We start from the raw sequence: 19,598 nt of genomic DNA, 5'->3' as shown, positions 1-19,598 counted from the left end.
TGTGCTCTTCTGCTAGCAGAAGGGAGACAGAGTCAGATTTGATGTCACCCTAGATATACCTCTGCAGTGTCCTCAGCTCCTCAGTATCTTTCCGTCTCCTAGCAGATGCGGACACTATCCCACACACTAGTACAGTGTTAGGAAAATTACAGCAAGAAGACAAAATTACCTTAAAGAAGATCGACCCCTGCTCTCCCTCAGTGATACCTAAGGGTCCCTCCCCCAGTTGAGAATTCCTGAGGTGATTTCCGATATCCGTCAGAGGTATGCCTTGGTCCGGAAGCCAGTTCCCGGCGTGGACTTAGCCCCCAGAGTGGCTGAAAGGCAGCGGGTGCATAATCGAGTGCGGTGGTGAAGGCAAAACCCTCTCCCCCCATGGCTGGAGATCGTCCGGCACACAATCGGTAAGCACTGAGACCAGATAAGCAGAAAACTTTAAATTCAGGTCTCCGGTCTCCAGAGCTCGGACTGCCATACCGATTTTCCTTCTTCTGGCGAGGTAAAAAGGGAGCACAATTCGGGTTGAGCCGCCTTGGTTGGGCTAGACCCTGATCCGGTGCAAGGGTCCACACATGTAGAGACCCTCGGGGGGTGCTATTTTACATGCGGGGTGCATCATCACCATCTTCCCTTCTCGGCCGGCAGTATGCGTGAGGCAGGCCGCACAGCCGATGTGCCTAACTTACGTGCGTCCAATACAGACGCGCTCACAGCTGCGCTCACAGTGGTGCGCATAACCGTGCACACAACTGAGCTGTGCACACAACTGACAGCACACCGTGTGCAGAACTGAGTGCACTCCATGCGCATAACTACATGCACAGCCTTGCTTACAACTACAAACGTGCATTGAACCTGTGCGCCTAAACATAGAGGCAATGGCACCAGCGTCCAAGAAGGCCAGAAGGCACTGTCTTTGCATAGCCTGCCACATAAGAGTCACACAGCCTGAACTGGAATCCTGCCTGTGTCAGCATTGTGAATAAGCCCAGGGGGGACCAAAGCTCAGACCCTCATTGTCTGAGGATGGTCTGGAACCACTACATACGATAGCTCCCCGGATCTATGCAACTCCAAGATGGCTTCTCCACAAGAGGGCACCTCAGGGGGTCCCTACTCTAACTCCCCCTGGGATTAACATGGACCCAGGAACCTTCTCCTGATTAGAATTTTTCCAAGGGCTGAAAGCCTTCATTCAGGCGCAATCTTGTGCCAGAAGCACAAGATCCTCCTGGTCCTACCCGGGTGCCTCGAGACATACCTTACCTAACCAAGAATTTCCCTGACAGGGTCCCGGACATCTCAGATGATGAGGGAGGCTCCCTGGAAGAAGGAGAAATCCCTCCAGGCCTGGAACCATACCAAACCATGCTTCACTTCTTTCACAGGGATGAGTTACCAGCCCTTGTATCCCAGACTCTGAAGACTCTGGGTATTCCAGGCATGGACCCTATGGCAGAACCAAAGAAGAACCCCATCTTGGTGTCCCTTCATAAAGCCCCATGCTACTTCCCAATGATGGAAGCCATCCAGGAACTGATTGGAGTGGGATGACCCAGAGGCCAGCTTTAAAGGAGGTCAGGCCTTGGAAGCCTTATACCAGCAACCAAGGAAGCCTGTGTTTTCTGAAAGTGGATGCCATGGTCTGTGCCATCTCAAAGTGAACAACCATTCCCGTTGAGGGAGGGGTTCATTGAGGGATACTCAGGATAGACAACTGGAATCCATTCTTAAGCAGGTCTTCGACGCAAGAGCAATGACACTGCAGATTGCTTCCTGCTGTGTACTGGTGGCACATTCCTGCTTCCTCCTCTTGAAAGAGGCAAATAACTCTGGAACGTATACCGGCGAGACAATGGACCTTAACCAGGGTGGAACCAGACTGTTGGCGCTAACCTTTAAAAAGGAGATAGAGCAGCTTTTAAACTAGAACAAAGGGGAAAGCCGACAGTCGCTCAGCAGCGCATGGTTCGGAGAGAGGTATCGTCAAAGGATACTAATGATGCATTAGAATTAGGGCATCCCAACAGTGAGGTTCCAATAATTAGAAAAATAGTCCAAGTGAATGTAAATAAAAACTCACCTGAGCTAAAAAATTCTAACTTATCCCTATCAATTAAAAAGCAGAATGAAAATACAAACAAAAAACAAACTTTGAAATGTTTATATGCTAATGCCAGAAGTCTAAGAAGTAAGATGGGAGAATTAGAATGCATAGCAGTGAATGATGACATAGACTTAACTGGCATCTCAGAGGCATGGTAGAAAGAGGATAACCAATGGGACAGTGCTATACCGGGGTACAAATTATATCGCAATGACAGAGAGGAGCACCCGGGAGGAGGTGTGGCGCTTTATGTCGGGATGGCATAGAGTCTAACAGGATAAACATCCTGCAAGAGACTAAATGCAAAATTGAATCTTTACGGGTAGAAATCCCTTGTGTGTCGGGGAAGACTATAGTGATAGGGGTATACTACCGTCCACCTGGTCAAGATGGTGAGACAGACAGTGAAATGCTAAGAGAAATTAGGGAAGCTAACCAAATTGGTAGTGCAGTAATAATGGGAGACTTCAATTACCAAAAACAACAACAAGTGCAGAATAACTTCTTGGATCCAAACATTTATTTAGTATACAGCAGTTCAAATGGCAACTCCACTGTCAGATTTATTGTATAATTCCAAAGCGCAGGTAGGGGTCCCCCGACACGGACCCTGTGTTTCGCCCACTGGCTGCGTCGGGAAGGACAACACCATATAATCAAAAGTCTGAAAATAAAATTCCAACATTTAACATGGATCCCAATACATTGAAGGTACATACCGGCATAAACTTAAATAGAATTAAGCATGAAACATACCTTAGAGTTTCAACATCAGGTTAACAGGGAGTGCGAGTACAATATCACTAAACTGGCATTTGAAACGCCGAGCCACATTTTGGCACGAGCGTTATCAACCAATCAAAGTCCGAGAATGGAGATCCATGTTAAATGTTGGAATTTTATTTTCAGACTTTTGATTATATTGTGTTGTCCCTCCCGACGCAGCCGGTGGGCGAAACACGGGGTCCGTGTGGGGGACACCTACCTGCGCTTTGGAATTATACAATAAATCTGACAGTGGAGTTGCCATTTGAACTGCTGTATACTAAATAAATGTTTGGATCCAAGAAGTTATTCTGCACTTGTTGTTGTTTGTGATTTCTGGTTGAAAGTGCAGCTCCAGCCCGAGTGGTGTTTAGACTTCAATTACCCCAATATTGACTGGGTAACTGTATCATCGGGACACGCTAGAGAGATAATGTTCCTGCATGGAATAAATGACATTTTTATGGAGCAATTGGTTCAGGAACTGACAAGAGAGGGAGCAATTGTAGATCTAATTCTCAGTGGAGCACAGGACTTGGTGAGAGAGGTAATGGTGGTGGGGCCACTTGGCAATAGTGATCATAATATGATCAAATTTGATTTAATGACTGGAAGAGGAACAGTGTGCAAATCCAATGCTCTCATGCTAAACTTTAAAAAGGGAAACTTTGATAAAATGAGAAAAATTGTTAGAAAAAAACTGAATGGAGCAGCTACAAAAGTAAAAAATGTCCAAGAGGCGTGGTCATTGTTAAACAATACCATTCTAGAAGCACAGACTAGATGTATTCCACACATTAAGAAAGGTGGAAAGAAGGCAAAATGATTACTGACATGGTTAAAAGGGGAGGTGAAAGAAGCTATTTTAGCCAAAAGATCTTCATTCAAAAATTGGAAGAAGGATCCAACAGAAGAAAATAGGATAAAGCATAAACATTGGCAAGTTACATGTAAGAGAATTTGAAAAGTTGGCTGTAGAGGCAAAAACTCATAGTAAAAATTTTTTAAAATATATCCGAAGCAGAAAGCCTGTGAGGGAGTCAGTTGGACCGTTAGATGATCGAGGGGTTAAAGGGGCACTTAGAGAAGATAAGGCCATCACAGAAAGATTAAATGATTTCTTTGCTTCGGTGTTTACTGAAGAGGATGTTGGGGAGGTACCTGTAATGGAGAAGGTTTTCATGGGTAATGATTCAGATGGACTGAATCAAATCATGGTGAACCTAGAAGATGTGGTAGGCCTGATTGACAAACTGAAGAGTAGTAAATCACCCGAACCGGATGGTATATACCCCAGTGTTCTGAAGGAACTAAAAAATGAAATTTTAGACCTATTAGTAAAAATTTGTAACCTATCATTAAAATCATCCATTGTACCTGAAGACTGGAGGATAGCAAATGTAACCCCAATATTTAAAAAGGGCTCCAGGGGCGATCCGGGAAACTACAGACCGGTTAGCCTGACTTCAGTGCCAGGAAAAATATTGGAAAGTGTTCTAAACATCAAAATCACAGAACATATAGAAAGACATGGTTTAATGGAACAAAGTCAGCATGGCTTTACCCAGGGCAAGTCTTGCCTCACAAATCTGCTTCACTTTTTTGAAGGAGTTAATAAACACGTGGATAAAGGTGAACCGGTAGATATAGTATACTTGGATTTTCAGAAGGCGTTTGACAAAGTTCCTCATGAGAGGCTTCTAGGAAAAGTAAAAGTCATGGGATAGGTGGCGATGTCTTTTCGTGGATTGCAAACTGGCTAAAAGACAGGAAACAGAGAGTAGGATTAAATGGACAATTTTCTCAGTGGAAGGGAGTGGACAGTGGAGTGCCTCAGGGATCTGTATTGGGACCCTTACTTTTCAATATATTTATAAATGATCTGGAAAGAAATACGACAAGTGAGATAATCAATTTGCAGATGACACAAAATTGTTCAGAGTAGTTAAATCACAAGCACATTGTGATAAATTGCAGGAAGACCTTGTGAGACTGGAAAATTGGGCATCCAAATGGCAGATGAAATTTAATGTGGATAAGTGCAAGGTGATGCATATAGGGAAAAATAACCCATGCTATAATTACACAATGTTGGGTTCCATATTAGGTGCTACAACCCAAGAAAGAGATCTAGGTGTCATAGTGGATAATACATTGAAATCGTCGGTTCAGTGTGCTGCGGCAGTCAAAAAAGCAAACAGAATATTTAGAATTATTAGAAAGGGAATGGTGAATAAAACGGAAAATGTCATAATGCCTCTGTATCGCTCCTTGGTGAGACCGCACCTTGAATACTGTGTACAATTCTGGTCGCCACATCTCAAAAAAGATAAAATTGCGATGGAGAAGATACAGAGAAGGGCTACCAAAATGATAAGGGGAATGGAATAACTCCCCTATGAGGAAAGACTAAAGAGGTTAGGACTTTTCAGCTTGGAGAAGAGACGACTGAGGGGTGATATGATAGAGGTGTTTAAAATTATGAGAGGTCTAGAACGGGTAGATGTGAATCGGTTATTTACTCTTTCGGATAGTAGAAAGACTAGGGAGCACTCCATGAAGTTAGCATGGGGCACATTTAAAAACTAATCGGAGAAAGTTCTTTTTTACTCAATGCACAATTAAACTCTGGAATTTGTTGCCAGAGGATGTGGTTAGTGCAGTTAGTATAGCTGTGTTTAAAAAAGCATTGGATAAGTTCTTGGAGGAGAAGTCCATTACCTGCTATTAAGTTCACTTAGAGAATAGCCACTGCCATTAGCAATGGTAACATGGAATAGACTTAGTTTTTGGGTCCTTCCCAGGTTCTTATGGCCTGGATTGGCCACTGTTGGAAACAGGATGCTGGGCTTGATGGACCCTTGGTCTGACCCAGTATGGCATTTTCTTATGTTCATATGAATATGGTTTTGAAAGAAATCTCCTGGGTACCAACAGGTAACGTTCAAGCCCATCTCCTAACCAAGAGGTTTTATCAGCTCTTTCCTAATAAACCCAAGTCTAGGGTCCTGGGGACAGGGGAGAACAGGGGGACATTGTTATGTCCCTCACCTCTAATCTGAAGTTCCTCCAGCATTGCGCTGCATTCCAAGACATGGCTGAACTTCCTGCAGTTCCTTTGCCCCTTTTATAGGGCCTGCTAGTTGAACTTCCTGACATGCACAGGTGACATTACATCCTACCTAATATAAAAGGAAGCTCAAAGCCTTTGCAACAGGTGCCTTCACAATAGGTCTCTTGCTTATTCTGCAGTGCTAGTTGCCACATATGTTCCTGCCTTGTTCCTCGTTTTTTTCTCATGTGTTCCTGCCTTGCTTTGTTCCAGCCTTGCCCTTTCCTGTCTGTTCTGTTGTGTTCACCCCTGGCCTCATTTCCTGTTGCCTTGACTTCAGCTTGGATCTTAACTTCATTTTGTTCTCTGCCTACCTAGATCTCAGCCTGGACCTTGACTTTTCTTCGTTCTCCACCTGCCTTGACCTCAGCCTGGTCTCCAACCTTGTGTACTTCTACCTTCCTTGTATTTGGCCTGAAAAGCCCTGCTGACTACCAGAACCTGCAGGCTCAAACCAAATTTTTCAGTTTTCCCCTGATATACCACTATATTGTAGAAGATGGCACTTATCTTGTTTTTGTTAGGATTTAATAATTATGAACTTGTTTTATTGTATTCTTATTTTATTATAAGATTTGTGTAATTTTTAATTATGTTATTTTATTTTATTTTTATGATTTGTGTCTTTTGTACACCATTTTGATAAAACCTTGTTTGGAAAAGCGGTATAGAAACATTTTAAATAAATAAATAAATAAATAAATAAATAAATATAGGGGAGATGGCTGGTCAGGCAGAATATTTGGCCTTGTAGCATATCAGCTGCTGCCTGCTAAGGCCTATCTTGTCCTCACACAAGATAGTCTGTATAAACCTAACAACAGCATAAGGGCTCACTACCCTCATTTTATGACACTCCCTAAATAGAACAATTTCTTTTACTACATAAGAGTTTTCTCTATTGGCAGAAGGCTAGCTTGGTTCCATATGCTTATGCTGTTATTTGCTCACTGAAATGCTAAATAAGGTGAGATCCACTCAGTATCACAGCAGTCATTAGGAATCTCCTGTTTGTTGCTCTGCTGATTCAAGCACAAGCCAGAGAAAGAACTGTAACTGGAACCAGGGATTCAGAACTTTAAGGAGAGATCTTAATACTTATGAGGGCAATTTTCCATTTCCATGTGTAAACCGATTTATTTATTTATTTAAAAAATTTTATATACCGAGGTATAGCTAGCAGCCTTCACTCCGGTTTACAAGTAACTATATATTTCACTCCGGTTTACAGCAACTATATATTTCGGATTATGTATATATACTGTACTATTGTATATAATTAACCTCCTCTTTCTCTCTCTATTTTTCCTCCTCCCAGTTTACAGCCCCTGTTAATTGTAACTGCATCTCTTCATCACGTTTAGTTATGTTCTTGGTTTGTTCTTCACACCCCTGTTTCATGTAAACCGGCATGATGTGAACGCTTTCATGAATGCCGGTATAGAAAAACCTTAAATAAATAAAAAATAAAGTACAACAACCTATTACATTTAACAGTGAACTTAGAAACTGAAGAACATTCAACAAACTTAATACAAGCAAAAACTTCAAATGATTATAACAGGGTATATCTGTGATCAACCAAATAATTTATAGCTTAAAACGTTCTGAGTCATAGACTTAGTAGTTCCATTGCATATCCAATAAAGGTTATGCATTGGGTCTGTTATGTTATGTTGTGTGAGATTAACCAATACCGTCTTTGAATGTTTGGCTGAATATCCATGTTTTGAGCTCTTTTTTAAATGGCTTAATGTTGCTTTGTGAGCTCAAGTGCTCTGGTAGTGAATTCCATAATTTCGGACCGGCGATGGATATGGCTCTGTTCCTTGTGGTAGATAGCTTGGCGAATGGGAGTGACGGTATTTCTAGTTGTAGTTTGCATGCTGTTCTAGTTGTACGTTGCGATCTGTGTATATGTATGACATTGTCAAGGCTTGTGTTATCTGTTTTGTAAATTGCGTTGTGTAGGACTGTTAGTATTTTGAACTCAATTCTTTTTTCAACTGGAAGCCAATGTAGACTGTTGAGTACGGGCATGATGTGTTCTGAATTCTTTTTGCCGGTAAGGGCTCTCGCTGCGGCGTTCTGAAGTAATTGAAGTGGCTTTAAGGTCTCTTTAGGTAAACCTATCAGGAGAGAATTGCAGTAGTCAAGGCTGGTGAAGATGAGAGATTGTAGGACTGTTCTGAAGTCTTAGTGGTGAAGCATCGGTTTTAGGTGTTTAAATATTTGGAGTTTGTGGAAACCCTTCCTTTGTTTTGTTGAGATATGTTTTTTGTAGGATAGTTCATTGTCAATCCAAATACTGAGGTCTTTTATGTTGCCTTTAAGTTGAATGTGGATGTTGTCTATTTGGAAGGATGGGTTGGTTTTGGATCCTGAGTTTTTTCTTTCGATTAGGATGCATTCAGTTTTTCTCATGTTAAGACATAGTTTTAGGTGATTTAGCATATTTTTGATCGAATCGAGGTGAGAGGCGGCTAATATCAGTGCATCTTCGGTGGTGGATGTAATTGGAATGAGGAGTTGTATGTCGTCAGCATACGTGTAGTAAATTATTCCTAGGCTTGATAGGAGTTGGCATAAGAACATAAGAAAATGCCATACTGGGTCAGACCAAGGGTCCATCAAGCCCAGCATCCTGTTTCCAACAGTGGCCAATCCAGGCCATAAGAACCTGGTAAGAGTGTGGCCGAAAGAGTGGACCCTTGTGGTACTCCTGTTTCAAGGGGTATGGCTTCTGATTCGTTGTTGTTGATGGAGACTTTGAAGTATCTGTCTTTTAGAAAAGAAGTGAACCAGTCAAGAGTTTTGCCTGAGAGCCCTATGTTGTTAGACTAGAAATTAGCTTTTGTGGTCAACTGTGTCCAAATGCAGCGGAAAAGGTTGAGAAGGATTAGTATGTGACCTATTTTGTTATCAAATCCTCTTAGTATATTGTTGGATAAGTTGAGCAGTAGCTAATTTATGTACATAAATTAGTGGTCTGAAAATTGCCTCAGTATATGCAGTATTCCGTTAGCCAGATTTGAGAGGAGATACCAGGGACTTGTTTAGGGCAGGGTAAGGGGAATAACATGTACAGATCATATTTTCATATCCATGCATGTTATTTGTTGCGCAGGAGGTGGACCCTTGGGCCGAATTGGGTTTGACGCTACCCGTAGGAGTGATCCTACGAGTCCCCATTGATAGCAGGTGGAGTGGGCTGACTGACTGAGAACCGGCTGGAGCTTTGCCAATACCAGCCTTCATTCCCCGCGGGTGGAGCTTTGGGTACCGGGGCTGGCTGGAGTTAGGTGGGCCTCCATGTGTAGTCATCGATGAGGAGCAGGAGTGGTCAGCCCAGAGGCAGCAAACAGTGAAACTGAAGAGGTCTATACTGGATGAGGCGGAGTCCCAGAGATATGGGTGCCAATAGGAACAAAAGTCTGACAGGGGGCGCTCGAGCAAGAGCAGGCCAAAGCCTGAAGGGCCAGGTCCAGGACAAAGAGGTGTTATAGAACAAGCTGAAGTCAGGGCAGCTGGCAATCAAGGAGCGGTGGCAAGGCAAGTCCAGGAGAGAAGCAATAACATGGTCGGGCGAAGCAGAGGTCTGCACTAGGAGATGATCAGTAGCGTGGTCAGGTGAAGCAGAGGTTTGGACTACGAAATGATCAGTAGCATGGACAGGTGAAGCAGAGGTTTGGACTAGGAAATGATCAGTAGCATGGTCAGGTGAAGCAGAGGTCTGGACTAGGAGATGATCAATAGCATAGTCAGGCAAGGCAATAGAAAAGGTCTAGGAGAAGATCAATAGCATAGTCAGGTAAAAGCAGTGGTCGAGTCCAGGAGAAGATCAATAGCATAGTCAGGCAAAGCAGTGGTCGCTCCAGGAGAAGATCAATCCGAAAGGAAAGCTGGGTAGCACGAACAAAGGATCATAGAAGACAAACCAGAAACAGGAACCCGAAGGGATCAGACAAACCAGAAACAGGAACCCGAAGGGATCAGGAACCAGAAACATAAAAGAATCACCAGAAGGCAATGAAGTACACGACCAGCGTGGAGACCTATCATTAAAATCATCCTTTGTACCTAAAGTCTGGAGGATAGCAAATATAACCCCAATATTTAAAAAGGGCTCCAGGGGTGATCCGGGAAACTACAGACTGGTTAGCCTGACTTCAGTGCCAGGAAAAATAGTGGAAAGTGTTATAACATCAAAATCACAGAACATATAGAAAGACATGGTTTAATGGAACAAAGTCAACATAGCTTTACCCAAGGCAAGTCTTGCCTCACAAATCTGCTTCACTTTTTTGAAGGAGTTAATAAACATGTGGATAAAGGTGAACCGGTAGATGTTGTATACTTGGATTTTCAGAAGGCGTTTGACAAAGTTCCTCATGAGAGGCTTCTAGGAAAAGTAAAATGTCATGGGATAGGTGGCGATGTCCTTTCGTGGATTGCAAACTGGCTAAAAGTCAGGAAACAGAGAGTAGGATTAAATGGACAATTTTCTCAGTGGAAGGGAGTGGGCAGTGGAGTGCCTCAGGGATCTGTATTGGGACCCTTACTTTTCAATATATTTATAAATGATCTGGAAAGAAATACGACGAATGAGATAATCAAATTTGCAGATGATACAAAATTGTTCAAAAGTAGTTAAATCACAAGCAGATTGTGATAAATTGCAGGAAGACCTTGTGAGACTAGAAAATTGGGCATCAAAATGGCAGATGAAATTTAATGTGGATAAGTGCAAGGTGATGCATATAGGGAAAATAACCCATGCTATAGTTACACAATGTTAGGTTCCATATTAGGTACTACAACCCAAGAAAGAGATCTAGGCGTCATAGTGGATAACACATTGAAATCGTTGGTTCAGTGTGCTGCAGCAGTCAAAAAAGCCTACAGAATGTTGGGATTATTAGAAAGGGAATGGTGAATAAAACGGAAAATGTTATAATGCCTCTGTATCGCCCCATGGTGAGACCGCATCTTGAATACTGTGTACAATTCTGGTCACCACATCTCAAAAAAGATATAATTGCGATAGAGAAGGTACAGAGAAGGGCTACCAAAATGATAAGGGGAATGGAACAGCTCCCCTATGAGGAAAGACTAAAGAGGTTAGGACTTTTCAGCTTGGAGAAGAGACGGCTGAGGGGGAATATGATAGATGTGTTTAAAATCACGAGAGGTCTAGAACGGGTAGATGTGAATTGGTTATATACTCTTTTGGATAATAGAAAGGCTAGGGGGCACTCCATGAAGTTAGCATGTGGCACATTTAAAACTAATCGCACTCATACACCTAACCTACGCCCACTCACCTAACATTCCCCCTACTCCTATCCTGCGCCCCTTCTCCCTCTCTCCCACTCCAACCCCACCCCCCTCCCCACCCCATCATACTCTTCAAGGCCCCATCCTTTCCATTGACTCTTCCTCCCCTTCCCCACCCCCCTTCCTCCCCTTTGCCTTTCCACCTCCTTTCCTCTGTACATATTCCCCCTTTCCCTCATTCTTTCCATTAAGTGTAAATAAGGAGATTACAAAGGACGATATAATCTCATACTCATGTATATTTACCCTATAAATGTAGATATCCCCCCTATATTCAGATTTTTCTGCTCCTCCAAGTTAGCTAACCTTCCTTACCTAACCTCCTTACCCATATATTACTTGTAAAAACGAAGCTATTATATGTAATCACTATTGGTTTAACTGTTCTTCATATAATCATGCGTTAATTGTAAAGCCTGTTGCTAAATTTTGTATTCTCTGTAAACCGATGAGATGTTCCCAACGTTCGTCGGTATATAAAAGCCATTAAATAAATAAATAAAATAAATAATCGGAGAAAGTTCTTTTTTACTCAATGTACAATTAAATTCTGGAATTTGTTGCCAGAGGATGTGGTTAGTGCAGTTTGTATAGCTGTGTTTAAAAAAAGGATTGGATAGGTTCTTGGAGGAGAAGTCCATTACCTGCTATTAATTAAGTTGACTTAGAAAATAGTCACTGCTATTACTAGCAACAGTAACATGGAATAGACTTGGGTACTTGCCAGGTTCTTATGGCCTGGATTGGCCACTGTTGGAAACAGGATGCTGGGCTTGATGGACCCTTGGTCTGACCCAGTATGGCATGTTCTTATGTTCTTAACAGGAGCTGAGCCAGGCGTTATATACCAGAGCCTCAGTGATGTCATCATCCGGGGCCACAGCCAAGTTCCCGCCATGGGCCATTTAAGGGAAGCAGAGATGTGTGCACGCATGCCTAGGGAGGGGTGCGGCCCTGGACAGTGACATCTCTCTGCGGTCCACACGGAGAGTCCTGCCGCAGAGCACTGGAGTCCGTCGTAGAATCAGGAGCGCCAAAGACAGCCCGGGGACAGAGCCAGCGACCGCCAGCCACAAGGGAAGTGGAGCCAGATGCTGGATTAGGCAGCAGAGGGTAAGAGGGCCGCAACAATTCCCTCCCCTTATGCCCCCCCCCCTTGGAGGTCTTGGTTTGCCCGGATGAGCACGATGAAACTGGAGTATGAGGTTTTATCCAGGATGTTATGAGCTAGTTCCCACGAATTCTCTTCTGGCCGTAACCCTCCCAGGAGAGGAGGTATTCCCACCGGTGTCCCCTATGGCGAACATCAAGAACTTTATGGACCTTGTAAGTGGTGTCGGACTCTACAACCAGCTGGGATGGTTCAGGAACCTTGCGCGAAGCTCAGGATAGAATTACTGCCTCAGAAGTGACACATGGAAAGTATTGTGGATTCCCATAGTTGGAGGCAGCAGAAGCTGGTAAGTAACAGGTCCAACACGACGGGTGACTGGGTGACTGGAAAAGATCAGATGTATCTAGGTGCGAACCTTTGGAAAGGTATCTTAAGATGAATGTATCGTGTACTCAACCAGACTTTCTGGCCAGGGAGGAACTCAGGAGCAGAGCATCGATGAGTATCAGCAGATTTCTAGGCCCTGGTTGTAGCTTGGCGTAGGAAAAGATTTGTCTGATTCCAGAGAGCCTTGAGGGTATCTGCAGTGACTTGCGCAGCTGGAGAAGGTACTGATAGTGACATGGGTAGAGGTGGTCGGGGGCTGCTTTTCATAAACAATAGAGAAAGGCAACATCCCTTTGGCAGCTTCAATATGGGAGTTGTTGGAGAACTCCGCCCAAGGAAGAAGTTTGGACCAATTGTCTTGATGGTCATTTATAAAGGTGCAAAGAAAGGCCTTCAAAGAGCGATTCATACATTCAGCTTGTCCAATGACCTGTGGATGGTAAGCTGTGGTGATGTTAATGTCAAACTTACTGCAAAGAGCACACCAGTAACGGGCGACGAACTGTTGACCCATGTCTGAAACGATGTCCTTGGGTAAGCTGTGCAGACAAAATATGTGGAGGAAGAACAGGCGTGCCGATTCTGGAGCAGAAGGTAAGCCTGGCAATGGAACAAAATGGGCCTGTTGATGATAACCCATATGACTGTGTGACCCTTAGATGATGGTAATTCCACAATGAAATCCGTGGAGAGTTGTGCCCATGGTCTTTGGGAGTAGGAAGCTGTTGGGAGCAAACCCCCAAGGTCGACCAACCAGGGGTTTCTGTTGAGCACAGGTATTGCAGGAATCAACGTTTGCTCTTGCATCAGAGACCATAGTGGGTCACCAGAAGAACCACTGGAGCAGAGCTAGAATTCGTGCTCGCCCTGGGTGGCCAGAAAACTTGGAATCATGTACCCATTGGAGAACTCTTTCACAGAGGTGACGGGGCACAACAGTTTTCCCAGCAGGGACTGGGTGAGTCGCAGCCAAGCAGATACAAGCTGGGTCAATGATATGTCTGGGTTCTTCAGGAATGGCTTTAGGTTCGAAGGAATGAGATAGGGCATCTGCTCAGAGATTCTTTCCAGCTGGGCAATACCGGAGTTCAAAGTTGAACCTAGAGAAGAACAAAGCCCTTTGGGCTTGATGGGCATTGAGACGTTGGGCATGACTCAAGTGTTCAAGGTTCTTCTGATTAGTAAATATATCGTAAGTTTATGCTGAGCGCCATTCCTCCAAGGCTAATTTATAGCGAATAATTCTCGGTCTCCAATACTATAGTTTTCTTCTGCAGGGGAGAACTTGCAAGAATAGAAAAACATGGAACCAAGGATCCGGATGTTGACTGTTTGGCTCAGAACCGCCCCGGCCCCAATAGCAGAGGCGTCCACTTTGACCAGAAAGGGGCAGTTTGTGTCAGGATGATGAAGGCAGGGTCCATCAAGGAAGGTCTCTTTGAGGTGCTGAAAGGCTGTAACGGCTTCCGGGGTCCAGTTCCGGGTATCTTGGCCCTTGCGGGTCATCACAGTTAAAGGAGCCGCGAAAGACGAATAATGAGAAATGAAATGGCGGTAATAGTTTGTAAATCCAAGGAATCGTTGCAATGCTCGGAGGCCTACGGGCCAAAGCCAATCTTGGATTCCTTTAAGTTTTTCAGGATCCATGGAAAATCCTTGCTGCGAGATTATATACCACAGGAAGGGAAAACTAGACTGTTCAAAGAGGCAGTTGTCCAACTTTGCGAAGAGATGATTCTCACGGAGATGTTGAAGGACCGTGCGCACATATGCATGGTACATAGCAAGATCCTTAGAAAAGAGAAGGATATCACCAAGGTATGCTACAACCTTGACTTAAAAGAGGTCTCTGAAGATCTCATTAATCATCCGTTGAAATATGGCTGGAGCATTACAAAGGCCGAAGGGCATCACCAGATATTCGTAATGCCCATCCCTGGTGTTAAAGACCGTTTTCCAGATGTCTTCTGGATGGATGCGTACCAAGTTGTAGGCTCTGCGTAGATCTAATTTGGTAACGATGGAAGCTCCTTGTAAACAGTCGAAGAGTTCTGAGATAAAGGGCAACAGATACTTGTCTTTATGAGTGATGGCATTCAAGCCTTGGTAATCAATACACGGCCTTAGGAATTCATCTTTCTTTGTGACGAAGAAAAATCCCGCTCCAGCAGGAGAGGTTGATGGTTGAATGAACCCTTTAGCTAGGTTCTCTCGGATATACTCCATTATAGCTTTAGTCTCTGGTAGTGACAGAGGGGGTAGGTCTGCCCTTGAGGAGGCGTAGTTCCAGGCAAGAGCTCAATGGGACAATCAAACCTGCGAAGAGGTGGAAGGATGTCTTCTTCTGTTTGAGAAGCCATCTTCGAAGTCTATATAAGGAGCTGGCATGCCAGAGGAGGTGGTAGCCAAACTGTGGGAGGCGGTACCACCTTTTTTCAAGCAGGTCTGGTGGCAAGTTGGACTCCACTCAATCAGCTGGCGCAACCCCCAGTCAAACTCGGGAGAATGATGTTGGAGCCAAGGTAGTCCCAGGACTACCAGATGAATCGATTTTTCCAAACGAGTTCAATTTCTTCAAAATGGAGGGCGCCAGTAAGGAGACGAACTGGCTCTGTAGTCAAGGAGATCTGGCCAGGTAATGACTCACTATAAATTGATGCAATACACAAGGAAGTTTCCAAGGGATGGGTATCAATACCTAATAGCTGAACTAGATCTTTGAGAATAAAATTTCCTCCTGCTCCGGAATCAACCAGAGCAAAGACTGGGAAGGACCGGGAGTCCCAGGTCAGTGTGACTGGTAAGGACAACTGAGGGGCCGATGAGATAGCACCCAAGTTCAGGACCCCTACTGAACTTAGGACTGGTAGTTTCCCGGACGGATTGAACAAGTCTGTGCTCCACAATACAAACACAGGCCTGATTGTCTCCGCCAGAGGCACTCTTCCAGGGACAGCTGCCCACAGCCCAACTGCATGGGTTCTTTCCAATTTGGCCACAAGAGGAACCCTATCCGTGGCAGGGCTGGTGGTTGGTGTTGAGCGGGAGCATTCCTGAGTGGACCTTCTGGGCATCCAATTCTGCCGATGGCACTCTTGGAGATGATGCTCAATTCGTCCAGTCAGATCGATAAGATCCTCCAGCGAGGGAGGGAGCTCCCTAGCTGCCATTCATCCTTTAGCTGAGGAGTGTAGTTCATTCAGGTAGATAGCTCATAGGCAATCTTCTTGCCAAGAGAGGCTCGGTGGCTAACGTCCGAAATTCAATCATGTATTAAACAGGCTTCCTTTGGCCCTGTTGGAGGTGAAACAAATTAGCACTTGCCATGGCATTCCTCCCAGGGTCATCGAAGGTCCAACGAAATACAGCCACAAAAGCGAGACAGTTCTTGCAGAAGTGAATCTAAATGCTCCCATAAGGGCAAGGCCCAGGCCAACACCTTCCCCTCCAGACAAGACAGGATAAACTTAACCTTTGTAAGTTCATCTTGGAAGATGAAGGGCTGCAGAGCAAACTGCATGTAGCATTGGTTGATAAACCCTCTGCAGAGCTTGGAGTCACCATTGAAACGAGGCAGAGCTGGTAGGGCCAGCAAGGCCCTGGAGGTAGAGGGAGACGACTGTTGGTTGGAGAAACCTGGTGCTGGAACTGGATTACAAGACTGGGGCATCAAGCCGGGTGTGCAGACGCTCAATGGAAGAGACCAGTGCCTCAAGAAATCGTTGCTGTTCTTGTACCTTTGAAGCCAGGCCAGGAATTGTCTGGAGGGCACGTGGCTCCACCGAGTCCATGGCCTTTGCAACCTGTTGCGCAGGAGGTGGACCCTTGGGACAAGGTGGGGTTGACGCTACCCGTAGGAGTGATCCTACAGGTCCCCTCCGTTGGCAGGCGGAGTGGGCTGACTGACGGAGGCTGGGCAGGAGCTTCGCTAATACCAGCCCATCGTTCCCTGCGGGTTGAGCCTTTGGGTACCTTCATATAATTGTATATTTGAATACAGTTTGTTACCGAAGCATTTTTGGGCACTTTTATTAACGTTAACTTGATTTATATACTTTATGTTACTATATGTGCCTTCCAGGAAACCATTGTGATGGTAAATATCTTCACGACGGTATATAAAAGATTTTAAATAAAAAAATAGAAAAATAAATAGTGGGGCCGGCTGGAATTAGGTGGGCCTCCGTATGTAGTTGTCGATGAGAAGATGGAGAGGTCAGCCCAGAGGCAGGAACAGCGAAACTGAAGAGTCTGTTCTGGATGAGGCGGAGTCCCGGAGACCCAGGCGCCAATAGGAAACCAAAGTCTGACAGGGGGTGCCCGAGCAAGAACAGGCAGAAGCCTGAAAAGCCAAGTCAAGGACGTAGACAGCGGAGGCATCATAGAATAGGCTGAAGTTAGGGCAGGTGGCAATCAAGGAGCAGTGGCAAGGCAAGGCTGAAATCAAGTCCAGGAGAGAAGCAATAGCGTAGTCAGGTGAAGCAGAGGTCTGGACTAGGAGATGGTCAGTAACCTGGTCAGGCAAAGCAGAGGACTGAACTAGGAGATGATCAGTAGCATGGTCAGGCGAAGCAGAGTTGTGGTCCAGGAGAAGATCAATAGCGTAGTCGGACAAAGCAGAGCTTGGGTCCAGGAGAAGATCAAGGGTAAGTTGCTAGAAGATAAATCCATAAACTGCTATTACGGTAATTAATAAGCTATAGTAGCTTGTGATCTATCTAATGTTTGGGTACTTGCCAGGTACTTGTGACTTGGATTGGCCACTGATGGAAACAGGATACTGGGCTTGATGGACCTTTGGCCTGACACAGTATGGCATTTCTTATGTTTCTTATGTTCTTATGTAATAGCGTGGTCTGGCAAAGCAGAGGTCAGGTACAGGAGATCAATAGTGTAGTCGGGCAAAGCAGAGGTCGGGTCCAGGAGAAGATCAATAGCATAGTCGGGCAAAGCAAGTGGTCGAGTCAAGGAGAAGATCAGTCCATAAGGAAATCTGGGTAGCAGGACACAGGAACAAATAAGACAAACCAGAAACAGGAACCAGGAACACGAAGGAATCACCAGGAGGCAATGAAGTACATGACCACCATGGAGACCTATTGCAAAGGCGACTAACAGGAGCTGAGCCTGGCCATATATACTGGAGCTTCAGCGACATCATCATCCTGGGCCGCAGCCAAAATTCCCTCCCGCCGCGGGCCCTTTAAAAGAGATAGTGATGCAGAGAGGCCTGCCACGGAGCACAGGAGTCCGTCTTAGAACCAGGAGTGCTGGGGATGGCCCGGGGACTTAGCTGGTGGCCTACAGCCATGAGGGAAGTGAGCCAGATGCTGGATTAAGAAGCAGAGGGTAAGAGGACCTGGCCATGGGACTGCCGCGGCTGCTACATGCAACATTATTTTCCATGAAAAAAAGCAGGTGCAAATATCTTTGAACCTGCAGGAACTTTCTACTTGAAAGCACACTCATACTGTTGCTTTGAAAAGGCATGCCAAGTCCACCAGTAAATTGTACCCATAAACTTTCTCTCAATATGGACAGTTTGAAAACTATTCTTATATTTCTTTGCATAAGATTGCCTCATATATCTGTACTTGATGGGAAACAGTAAGCAACTGCCCACCCTCCCAAGGCTCACCTCTGAAGGAAATAGTTGTATGAGGTGAACAGTAGGAAGATATTCAGAGGCTGATTGCTTTACTATTTACGGTAATTGCTTCTTAAGGACAGAAAACTTGAGCAACCCTACCTTATAGAACTATATTTTTAGACTGTTCTAGCCACAGTGTAGCAAATTACTCTTATAGATAGCCACTAATTATTAATTTATGTATGTTTATTTATTTTATATTCTGCTTTTTAGGCACTTCAAAGTGAATTACATTCAGGAAATGTAAGTATTTCCCTGTCCCCAGTGGTCTCACTGCATTCACTCCACTCTTACCTGCATCCAGATCCGGTCTGTTCCTGCCATTCCAAGCCACGCTACCAGCACACTTGCCAGTCTTTTCCTGTGGTTATCTGCACCCTGCTTCAGAGGTCCATACCAGCCAGCACCTCACTTTCGATCTCCATTCTAGCCTCACAGGTCTGCCCATGCCTAGCCTCCAGCCTTGCCACCCTGTGCCACTAAAGGAGATGATGTCTGCAATACCCTCTCTGCAACTGCCCTTCACAACTTATCTGGTAACACAGAAATGTTCTCACTAGGCAGGTTAACCTGGTAATGTATGTGAGTGGTATTTCATTATTCAAGAGGATTACTATACATTAGTTTTATCTCACTGACTTTTTGGAAATATATTTATTTACTAAATGTGGTAACATGCTTACCTGCTGTTTATATGAGTGCTACCTCACTGGGCAGGAGGCTTACCTGGTACCTTATGCTTTCTTTGAACGTATTGACAGCAATATGGATTGCAATTGTTAACCATATCTTGTATTCCAGAGATGGAAATTCCAGAAAAGCATCAAAGGCTTCAAACAGGTCATTGATTGAGATAAAACAAGTCTATAAAAGAGAAGGCACAGGCAAGCACTGAAAATGCAAATGAAAGTGTAGAAAACTTTCGCCGCTCCCCTTGAGTCAATACCACCCTCCCCCCACCCCCCACCAAAACATATAGGGCCTGATTTTAAAAAGCATTTACTCGAGTAAATTCACTTGGGGTCATTTTCAAGGAGTTACGCATGTAAATGTGACATACTATCGTAGCAATTTTCAAAAGCTATTTACTCGAGTAAAGTGCACTTACTTGAGTAAATCCTATGAA

The 19,598-nt window shown here is 44.5% G+C and overlaps 1 protein-coding gene across 2 annotated transcripts in view; it reads right to left on the bottom strand.

The window, feature by feature from the left end:
• LOC115079481 (sodium/hydrogen exchanger 10-like) overlaps positions 1 to 19,598 on the bottom strand; it is a 1,086,723-nt gene that overhangs the window by 443,758 nt on the left and 623,367 nt on the right. For both annotated transcript variants that reach the window (XM_029583104.1, XM_029583105.1), the window contains exon 5: positions 19,199 to 19,336. In XM_029583104.1, coding sequence (XP_029438964.1) covers positions 19,199 to 19,336 — 138 coding nt within the window. The remainder of the gene's footprint in view (positions 1 to 19,198; positions 19,337 to 19,598) is intronic.

This window comes from Rhinatrema bivittatum, chromosome 17 (assembly GCF_901001135.1).
Source record: "Rhinatrema bivittatum chromosome 17, aRhiBiv1.1, whole genome shotgun sequence".
In the NCBI taxonomy this organism is placed as follows: domain Eukaryota; kingdom Metazoa; phylum Chordata; class Amphibia; order Gymnophiona; family Rhinatrematidae; genus Rhinatrema; species Rhinatrema bivittatum.
The sequence above is the reverse complement of the archived record's forward strand: the minus strand, read 5'-3'. Positions and strand labels throughout refer to the sequence as shown.